The 10017-nt window shown below is 56.3% G+C and overlaps 1 protein-coding gene across 1 annotated transcript in view; it reads left to right on the top strand.

Annotated features, from left to right (window-relative positions):
• NAGPA (N-acetylglucosamine-1-phosphodiester alpha-N-acetylglucosaminidase) overlaps positions 1 to 10017 on the top strand; it is a 17115-nt gene that overhangs the window by 226 nt on the left and 6872 nt on the right. Inside the window, exons 2-6 of the mRNA XM_014958683.1 lie at positions 5 to 29; positions 1397 to 1882; positions 7425 to 7564; positions 8298 to 8406; positions 8739 to 8867. Of these exons, the coding sequence (XP_014814169.1) occupies positions 5 to 29; positions 1397 to 1882; positions 7425 to 7564; positions 8298 to 8406; positions 8739 to 8867 (889 nt within the window). The remainder of the gene's footprint in view (positions 1 to 4; positions 30 to 1396; positions 1883 to 7424; positions 7565 to 8297; positions 8407 to 8738; positions 8868 to 10017) is intronic.

The raw sequence follows: 10017 nt of genomic DNA, 5'->3' as shown, positions 1-10017 counted from the left end.
GGCTGGCTGCAGGCGGTGCGGGGCGCCGGGTGAGTGTCCGCGCGGGTGAGCGGGGCGGTGACAGCTCTGCCGTCCCCGGTGCGGGTGGGGGGGGGGGTGTCCCTTCCTGGCGGCTCCTCACCGGGGGGCGGTGGCCGGTGGCCCGAGGTGGGCCAGGTGGTGCGGGGACTAAGCGGGAGAGCTCCCCCTGAAGGCGGGGTGGTTGGGTTACAGCGGTACCGGGACTCCCCGGGGGCAGGGGGAGACGCGGGGGCCCGGGGTGCCGGTGGGGCCTCCGCCAGCCCAGGCCCGGCAGCTCTCACCCCCCGCCCGGGGGTGGAGAGAAGCTGTGACACATTTATTGATCTAAACCGGGGATTTCACCAAGTTTGATGCATGACAGAGGTTTAACAAGGCCGGGTGGTGAGGGACACTGGGTTATGTACTGCAGGGAGGGCAGGGGCAGAGGGAGCTGTTAGGGAGACCCTCCCCTTGAGCGGAGGTTCGGAGAGGACCCCCCTGGCTTCCCAAACTCCATCTCGGAGAGGAGCCTGGTGCGGCTGGATCCAGTCCTGGCCCCGGACCTGGTCAGTGGTTTATGTCTCAGATGTGCAATCAGTCCTTCCCATCACCTGGCTCACATCTCAAAGTTTAGCCTGCGGTCCGTCGCTTACCGAGGGTCTGCTGCAGCGAGGAGGTGCTGAATCTCCAGGAGGAACCTTGAGCGGTGTCCCCGCTTAAAGGAAGATCCTGGCGAGCAGCCGCTGCCGTGCAGGAGAGCTCCAAGGGCTCTTGGGCTGCTCGGTAATTATGTGAGTGAGATGATTGACCTATAGTCGGAGGACCCCCCTGGCTTCCCAAACTCCATCTCGGAGAGGAGCCTGGTGCGGCTGGATCCAGTCCTGGCCCCGGACCTGGTCAGTGGTTTATGTCTCAGATGTGCAATCAGTCCTTCCCATCACCTGGCTCACATCTCAAAGTTTAGCCTGCGGTCCGTCGCTTACCGAGGATCTGCTGCAGCGAGGAGGTGCTGAATCTCCAGGAGGAACCTTGAGCGGTGTCCCCGCTTAAAGGAAGATCCTGGCGAGCAGCCGCTGCCGTGCAGGAGAGCTCCAAGGGCTCTTGGGCTGCTCGGTAATTATGTGAGTGAGATGATTGACCTGTATTTGCATATCGACCACAGTACCGGCATTGCTCAAGTTAGCCCTTGGCTACCATCTCCCCGAACGCACATGGAGCTGGATGGAGCCGTCATGACCAGATGTGCTCATTGTGGCCACCACGGGTGGTTATGGCTTGGGCAGGGTTACAGGAGATAATGGTCAGGTTGGCACCTGGGGGGGAGCACAGCGTGACACCGGGCTGCAGACACGCTCTGCCAGGGCAACCTTGGGGCAACTGGATCGTCTCCTTGCAGGAGCCCCCCCAGCGACCCTCTGCTGCAGCCCTATTTCCCCTCCCAGCACGGCCCTCGGCACCACCACAGGTACGTCAGAGACTGTCAGCCCATCAAGTATGGCAACGTAACACACGAAGCTTGGCCCAGCGACAACAGGACGGATGGCCCGGTGGCTACCACCAGAACGTTTGTTTCTTACATCCCCCCGGATGGCGAGAACCGCAAGGTGGTCTATGGCCACTTCACTTTCGTGAGGAACCCCCTGAGGACCTTCTCTGTGCTAGAGCCGGGGGGCACAGGAGGCTGCCAGGCTCAACGCAGAGCCACCGTGGAAGAGACCGCAAGGCTCAGGAAGTGTCTGGTGGCCCAGAACGGTGGGTACTTCAACATGGAAACTGGAGAGTGCCTTGGGAATGTTGTGAGTGATGGGAAGCTGGTGAGAAACTCTGGAGGCCTGCAGAACGCTCAGTTCGGCATCCGGAAGGATGGCACCATGGTGTTTGGGTAAGAATTGGGGGATGTTTGGAGAGCGCTCTCTTACACAGAATCACAGAATGCTATGGGGTTGGAAGGGACCTCTGGAGATCATCCAGTCCAACCCCCTGCCAGAGCAGGTCCACCCAGAGCAGGTCCCACAGGAATGTGTCCAGGTGGGGTTTGAATGTCTCCAGAGACAGACACTCCACCACCTCTCTGGGCAGCCTCTTCCAGGGCTCTGCCACCCTCACAGCAAAGAAGTTCCTCCTCGTGTTTAGATGGAACTTCCCGTGTTCCAGTTTGTGCCCGTTCCCTCTTGTCCTGTCCCTGGGCACCACTGAAAAAAGCCTGGCCCCATCCTCCTGACACCCACCCTTTAAGTATTTATAGGCGTTGATCAGATTCCCCCTCAGCCTTCTCTTCTCCAGACTAAACAGACCCAAGTCCCTCAGCCTTTCCTTGTCAGAGGGATGCTCCAGGCCCCTCATCATCTCTGTAGCCTCTGCTGTCCCCTCTCCAGCAGTTCCCTGTCTTTCTGGAACTGGGGAGCCCAGAACTGGACACAGTGCTCCAGATGCCCATCACCAGGGCAGAGCAGAGGGGGAGGATGACCTCCCTCCACCTGCTGGTCACACTCTTCTTGATGCACCCCAAACGTTTCTTCCCCTTCAATCACTGAGGTGGGAAGCGCTGCCCAGGCACTGCCTGCTTGGCCTCTCCTGGTGAGGGTAGAACCATGCTTTGAATGCTGAAGTTCAGGATGTCCTACTTTTACCCCACTGAGCTGTCTCTCTGGGCATTGGCTTTTTTTCCCAGGGCGAAGAGAAGCTGGGGAAGTTACTCTGGTCACCTCTAACTGCTTAGGTTCCTGTGTCTCCTCTCCCAACATGCAGCAGGTACACTTGGTGATGGTAGAAGGGGGAAGAGATCTCTGTCCTCCCCACAGAGGAGAGGCAGAGTGGACTACAGAACTGAACGTGTAACTACATAACACAGGAGTGCTGGGGTTGGAAGGGACATCTGGAGGTGCCTCATTAACCAGAGCAGGTTGCTCAGGGACACATCTAGTCTGGTTTTGAACATCTCTGAGGATGGAGACTCCACAAGCTCAGTAGAGGAAACTGTTCCTGTGACTGACAACCCTTTACAATAAAAAAGTTTGTCTTAAGTTCAGTAGAAACCCAGGCATCTCCTGGGTTGCCCGTGCTCTGCTGCGTTGCCCTTCCAGCAGATGCCAGGGTGGTGTCAGTCCCCCGTAAGTGCCAGGGTCTGTGGCCATGAGGCTTTTCCCAGTCGCACACGCTGTCCTGTCACGTCTGCCTGATCCCAGTGAGCTGCAGCCCTGCCGCTCCACAGATCTCCCTGCTGCGTTGCCCTTCCAGCAGATGCCAGGGTGGTGTCAGTCCCCCGTAAGTGCCAGGGTCTGTGGCCATGAGGCTTTTCCCAGTCGCACACGCTGTCCTGTCACGTCTGCCTGATCCCAGTGAGCTGCAGCCCTGCCGCTCCACAGATCTCCAGTTCTGAGGGAGCTGGGGGTGTTCAGCCTGGAGAAGAGGAGGCTGAGGGGAGACCTTATCGCTCTCTACAACTCCCTGAAAGGAGGGTGTAGAGAGGTGGGGGTCGGTCTCTTCTCCCAAGGAACAGGCGACAGGACAAGAGGAAATGGCCTCAAGTTGCGCCAGGGGAGGTTCAGGCTGGATATTAGGAACAATTTTTTCACGGAAAGGGTTCTCAGCCATTGGAATGGGCTGCCCAGGGAGGTGGTTGAGGCCCCATCCCTGGAGGTGTTCAAAAGACGGGTTGATGTAGTGCTGGGAGGTATGGTTTAGTGATGATGCTCCTTGTTTGTTGTGCGGGTGTCTATTTTTGTCAGAATTAGGTTGATGGTTGGACAAGATGATCTTTAAGGTCCCTTCCAACCTAGAAGATTCTGTGATTCTCCCCGCTTGTGCCTGTTCTGCCTGTGCTACTGTCCAGCTTCCCCATGGCACCCACTCCCAGTTTTCCAGGAGGAGGGTGAGAGCTTCCCCGTACGTCCTCCCACCGCTTCCTTATTTGTGTGCACGTGGCTGAGCTCCCCTTTTGTTTGGATTTTGTTGTTGTTTCAGGTTCTCTTGTCCATGCCACCCTGCAGCCTCTGCTTGCCAGCCTGGCCTGCCACTGCCTCACTTGCCTGTGGGTGATTGTCTCCCTCCTGGGTCATCCCCCAGTGTAAAGCTCTCCTCACCAGTTGCCTCTTTGCAGAAGTTCCTTCTGCCTCACGTGGTGGTGTGGGTGCCACCTCTGCCAGTCAGTCCTCAAGGGAGGGTTCTAGCCTTGTAAAAAAACAATTCTTATTGTCAACATGAGCCGTGCTACTGCATATTGACCACCAGAATCCATCCACTGCTTCTCAAGCCCTGCCTCCTCCCCAGCAGGATGGGAAGCCCACCCTTGGCTGTCACCCCCAGGGCAGTGCAGGTGGCTCTTGATGCGCTGTGGGTTTCCCCTGGCTGGTGCCCATGGGGAAGAGCAGCAGGGGGACAGTAACCTGGGGGCTGGAAAAGCTTCAGCAGCCTCCCCACAACATCTGAGCCCCCAGACTGGTTAGGAGATGGGGGGCTCTGTCCCCCCACAGCCAGGAGCTTCCCCCACATCACTCACCCACCTCCCCTGGGGCTGCTGTGGGGTTCAGGCTCTGCCAGCACAGAGCTCCTGAACCCAGGTGGAGGAAGATCTCCCTCCTGCTGCCAGAGCCTTCATCACCCCAGTGAGCAGACACAGGGTGCTCCTTCTGGGTGTTGTGGGGTTCAGGGCTTTGTTTCTGCTGGCCGTTAGGGAAGGTCTGTCCTTCTCTGTCTCATCCTCCCTGCTGCTGTGTGGCATCCAGACCTGGGGCTCCGTATCTCGGCAGCGTAGCTCCTCAGCCACCACACACTAGGACACCATTTCCCTTGGCCCCAGCTTCACCTGGTGCCTTCAACAGGCACCAGGGATCCCAGGAGCCCAATTTGTGGAGCGCTGCCTTCTCCCTCCACAGCTCAGGCTGGGTGCAGTTGTAGCAGTTGTTGCTGGAGGCTGTCCCCTGTGGTGTGTCACCACAGCCACCACCCTCTGCACAATATCCAGCTCCCCACTGCATCTCAGCTGCTGGGATGTGGTCCCAGCCTGGTGGTTATATTGGCCTCTTCCTGGCAGCAGGGGCAGGGGTGTGACATTCCCCAATCAGCTGGAGACAAAAGCTCAAAGCACCCTTTGATGAGGAACAGCTGAGTGAGGGACCACTAGCACTTGCTGAAAGTAAAGCCCCGGGTAGCTGCCCTTTCCCAGCAGCAGTGGACCACTAGCACTTGCTGAAAGTAAAGCCCCAGGTAGCTGCCCTTTCCCAGCAGCAGTGGGCAACCTGAAGGTCCTAGAAGGGTTCCCAGAGGTCCTTCTGGTGGTCTCAGAAGATTGAGATGCAGTTTGGAAGCTGCTTCATGTTGGCTGATGTTCTCCACCCTTCTGTTAGCCCACTGCCATGTGCCTTCAGACCTCAGCAAGGGGCCCTGCAAGGCCACACTGACTGTACCATTCCCCGACAGCCCCGAGAACCATGGCCTTAATTTCCATGCTGGAGGGGCTGGTGGAGTTGGTGATGTCCACTTCAGTGAGGAGGCCTCTGAGGGGACCAACAGCAACTGCCAGGTCACTGCTGAGTCCTCAGTCTCAGCCCTGCCCTGGCAGGACTCCCCATCTTCAATACAGCCATGGCACCCTGTGGGTCATTGTCTGCTCGGTGTCTTCATGGCTTCCAAAACACAACACCTGGAATAGTCTTGCTGTAGAGAATAATTTGGTCTCTGAGGGTGGTGGGAAGGTGGTTCACAACTGTCCCTGTCTCCCTGTGTTGTGGTCAGCAGGAGGGTGCACCAGGGGCACGTTGTTACCCCACACCAAGCAAAGGTGCTGCCTCTGCCACCGACACCCGGGGTGGGTAATTGCAGCTTTAAAAGTGACAGTTGATTAGTTTATGCTCAAGCTCTTGTCCTGTTTGACCCATTTTCAGAAGAGCCGTGTTCCTTTTATCTTCGTGTTCCCTTCCCCTCAGTAAAGGGTTTTCTTTTTGTGTGTTTTCAAGTATTTTCTGTTGCACTTCTCTACCGAGCGTGAAGCTTGGTTCGGCTGCAGTTGTGGCTACTAAAAACCCAAAAGTTGAGCCCTGGGCTCTCACAGGCCCTGACTGGAGCACGTAGAGCAGTCGGATTTAAACCAGGACCCACAGGCAGAGCTCATGGTGATGGTGCAGCTCCTGAGCCCCAGCCTCTGCTGCTCTCCTCTCCTGGCACCTACAGCCACCACCGAGCATCAGGCTCTGGTGTTCCTCACCACCCAGATTCCTGAGAGAAGAATATCCCTTGGGAAGCACCCCACAGTGACATTTCCAATCACAGAAGTGGTTGCTGAACCGTTCAGTGGAGGGTTTTGCTGTCTGGAAGAGTGGAGGAAGCTCTTCCCCAGCTGGTGGGGAGCAGGGAGCAGCCAGCAGCGTCCTCTCCTCCCAGCAGCTGCCGGCAGAGCGGCTGCTGTTGCTGAAAACCCTCTCAAAAGCTGTTTGGTGCCACGTTTTGCAGGATGGGAGCTGACAGACAGCAAGATGTTCCAGCTGCTTCCGCAGATCCCGGAGTGTTTGGCCACGGCTCTGCCCTCACGTTGCTGCCAGGTGCTTTCTGCCCGTGTTGTCCTGGCTGAGGTCCACTGGCCATGCTGTTGGCCAGCGTTGTTTGATGCACAGTGGCCTGGGACCATCGTTAGCAGTGGTTTTGTGCAGATTAGCGAAGAGCAGGGCCCACTCTGGCTGTGGAATTGGTGTTTCGCACTGGTTGGCCTCTAGTTTTGGCTGTGGGTGGCCTTCATCCAGCCTCCTCCTCCTCCCCTCCTCCCCGCTTCTGGAGCCTGCTGGCAGCAGGAGAGGCTTTTCCCTCAGGAGAGCCACCAAGCTGGTGAGGGGTCTGGAGAACAAGTCCTATGAGGAGAGGCTGAGGGAACTGGGCATGTTTAGTTTGGAGAAGAGGAGGCTGAGGGGAGACCTCATTGCCCTCTACAACTACCTGAAAGGAGGGTGTAGAGAGGCAGGTGTTGGCCTCTTCTCCCAAAGGACGAACGACAAGACCAGAGGAAATGGTCTGAAGTTGGGGCAGGGGAGATTTAGATTAGATATTAGAAAGAACTACTTTACTGAGAGAGTGGTCAGGCCCTGGAACAGCCTGCCCAGGGAGGTGGTGGAGTCACCATCCCTGGAGGGATTTAAGAAACGTATAGACATGGCTCTTCAGGGCCTGCTCTAGTGCCCAAGGTTATTGGTTTATGGTGAGGTGTTGAGTGTGGGGTTTAGTTGGTGGGTGCAGTGTTTTTGGTGGGCGTTTGGTGTGGTGTGTTTTGTATTTGTTTGGTGAGGTTTTTTTGGTTTTTTTTGGTTTTTTTTTTTTTTTTTTTTGTGGTTGGACTCGATGATCTCAGAGGTCCCTTCCAACCACTAAGATGCTGTGATTCTGTGATTCCCCGGTGCTGCTGTGGCTGTGGGTAACCCCTCCTGCTCTCTCTTCCCCAGTTACCTGTCGGAGGAAGACGTCTTGGATCAAGCAAACCCTTTTGTGCAGCTCGTGAGCGGGGTGGTTTGGCTGCTGAGGGATGGAGAGGTGTACGTCAGCCAGAGCCGCGTGGCTGAGTGCGGGGACGTTCAAACCACAGGTAAATACTGCAAAGCCCTGGAGCGTCCTTCCCACCGACGGGGCTGCTGGAAGGAGGGGTAGCAGTGGGAGCTGGGTTGTCTCCTTGCAATTTGCTGCTCACTTAAAAGGTCCAAAGTTCTTCTGTGGTGCTTTACCCCGAGTCCGTGGCAAGTGCAGTACAAGAAATAGGCTGCACTCACCTGTTGGACAGAATTTCATAGAATCACAGAATCACAGGATGGTTTGGGTGGGAAAGGACCTTAAAGCCCACCCAGTTCCAACCCCCTGCCCTGGGCAGGGACACCTCCCACCAGACCAGATTGCTCCAAGCCCCCTCCAACCTGCCCTTGAACCCCTCCAGGGATGGAGCAGCCACAGGAAAGAATTTTTTCCTGATATCTAGTCTAAAGCCTGAAATCTAATCTAATTTGCTGAGGACTGTAAAGTGGTGGTGTGCTTGGTATTAATACTTGTCCAGAAAAACTCAAAGCAGATGCCTCTTACAGGAGTTTAAAACTGAGGGCTTGTGAATCCCCCTCTTTGTCCCTGTGCCAGCCAAAACCACACCGAGAATCCTTCTGGAAATATTATTCCTGGGTGGGTTTGGATGAACAAGAGGAGCCTGGGCTCCTGTTCTCCTTGTGGTTCAGTTCAGATGAGCTCCTCGCTGGGCACTGCTTTGCAGACAGCTGTGTGAAAATGGGCAGTCCTGTCACCCAGCTGGTGTGTGAGTTCTCCCCTCTCCTGCACAGGAACCTTCGACAGGTTCATCAACGTGATCTCGGCCAGGACGGCGGTGGGACACGACAGTCAGGGGCAGCTGGTCCTGGTTCACGTGGATGGACAGACAGAATCCAGAGGGTAAGGCCAGGGCTGCGGGGAGGTCTCGGGGCAGGGACGAGATCGGTCCCTGGAACTGCAGGGACTCCGTGGCTGTCGGTAATTTGCTTTAAGGCAGAGACTTGCAGAGCTCAGGAGGTCAGTTGAAGACACCGCTGTTTGGTGTCTTTGTGGCAGAGCCAGAAAAAGCTGATGCAGCCTCCAGGCAGCGAGTCAGCACAGCTGGGATGGGAGAGGGATGGGAGAGGGATGGGAGAGGGAGAGCATCCCCCGTTCTGCTGAGGAGAGGGACCAAGCTCCCACTCATTGACATCAAATAGCAGGGATGAGCAATGAACCGTTTGCTTTCGCAGGGTCAACCTCTGGGAAATGGCTGAATTTCTGAAGAAGCAGGGAATCATCAACGCCATCAACCTGGACGGTGGAGGGTCTGCAACACTGGTCTTAAATGGGACCCTCACAAGCTACCCATCTGAGCACTGGTGGGTGCTGCCTGCGCCGGCAACCGTGTGGCTCCTGTTAGTGCCAGGGCTCTGTCATCAACGCCATCAACCTGGACGGTGGAGGGTCTGCAACACTGGTCTTAAATGGGACCCTCGCAAGCTACCCATCTGAGCACTGGTGGGTGCTGCCTGCGCCGGCAACCGTGTGGCTCCCGTTAGTGCCAGGGCTCCATCCTGCCCCTGAGGGCTCAGTCCTACCCCATAGGGCTCCATCCTGCCCCACAGGGCTCCATCCTGCCCCTTAGGGCTCCGTCCTACCCCTTAGGGCTCAGTCTTACCCCACAGGGCTCCATCCTGGGGCTCCATCCTGCCCCACAGGGCTCCATCCTACCCCACAGGGCTCCATCCTGCCCCACAGGGCTCCATCCTGCCCCTTAGGGCTCTGTCGTACCCCACAGGGCTCCATCCTGCCCCACAGGGCTCCATCCTGCCCCACAGGTCTCCGTCCTACCCCTCTGCGCTGCCTCAGAGTCACTCTCCATTGCTGGGAGCTCACAATGTAAAGCCAAGTGACAAGTTTAGAGGGAGAGAGCGACTCTAAAATTTAAAGTGATTTAGTAAACTATGTATTTTTTCCCCTTAGTCATCCGGGATTGAAGTTTAGCTGCTTTCAGACACTCACAAAGTGGTTTGATGTGACTGAAGGGCCTGGTGTGGGACTCGGATAAGGAAGCAGCTCTGAGAAGGGGAGATTCAGAGCTGCACATTCACAGGAATTAGCAGAGATCTGTCAACAGCCTATTGGTGTGGAAGAGAAACACTGACTTGGAGACCCTGCCCTGCCTCACATAGAATATTTTATTTTAAATTTAGCTTTTTAGTCAGAAATGATGAAGGGATTGGACAGGAAGGGATTTAAAATGCAGTGTGCAGTCTGACAGCTGAAAGCCAAGCGTTGCTGTAACTGCAGTGATGTCACTTACAGCAAAGCAAATAATATTTAAGAAAAGGCACGTTGAACACCAAAGTTAGGGAGGCCAGGGCTGCTTAAAGGGGGTAGCTTTCTGTAATTCCGTGTTGAACAGGAGCCAGCAGTGTGCCCAGGTGGCCAAGAAAGCCAACAGCATCCTGGCCTGTATCAGGAACAGTGTGGGGAGTAGGGCCCGAGAGGTGTTTGTCCCCCTGTACT

This window comes from Calidris pugnax, unplaced genomic scaffold (genome assembly GCF_001431845.1).
Source record: "Calidris pugnax isolate Ruff unplaced genomic scaffold, ASM143184v1 scaffold244, whole genome shotgun sequence".
Classification (NCBI taxonomy): Eukaryota; Metazoa; Chordata; class Aves; order Charadriiformes; family Scolopacidae; genus Calidris; species Calidris pugnax.
The sequence above is the reverse complement of the archived record's forward strand: the minus strand, read 5'-3'. Positions and strand labels throughout refer to the sequence as shown.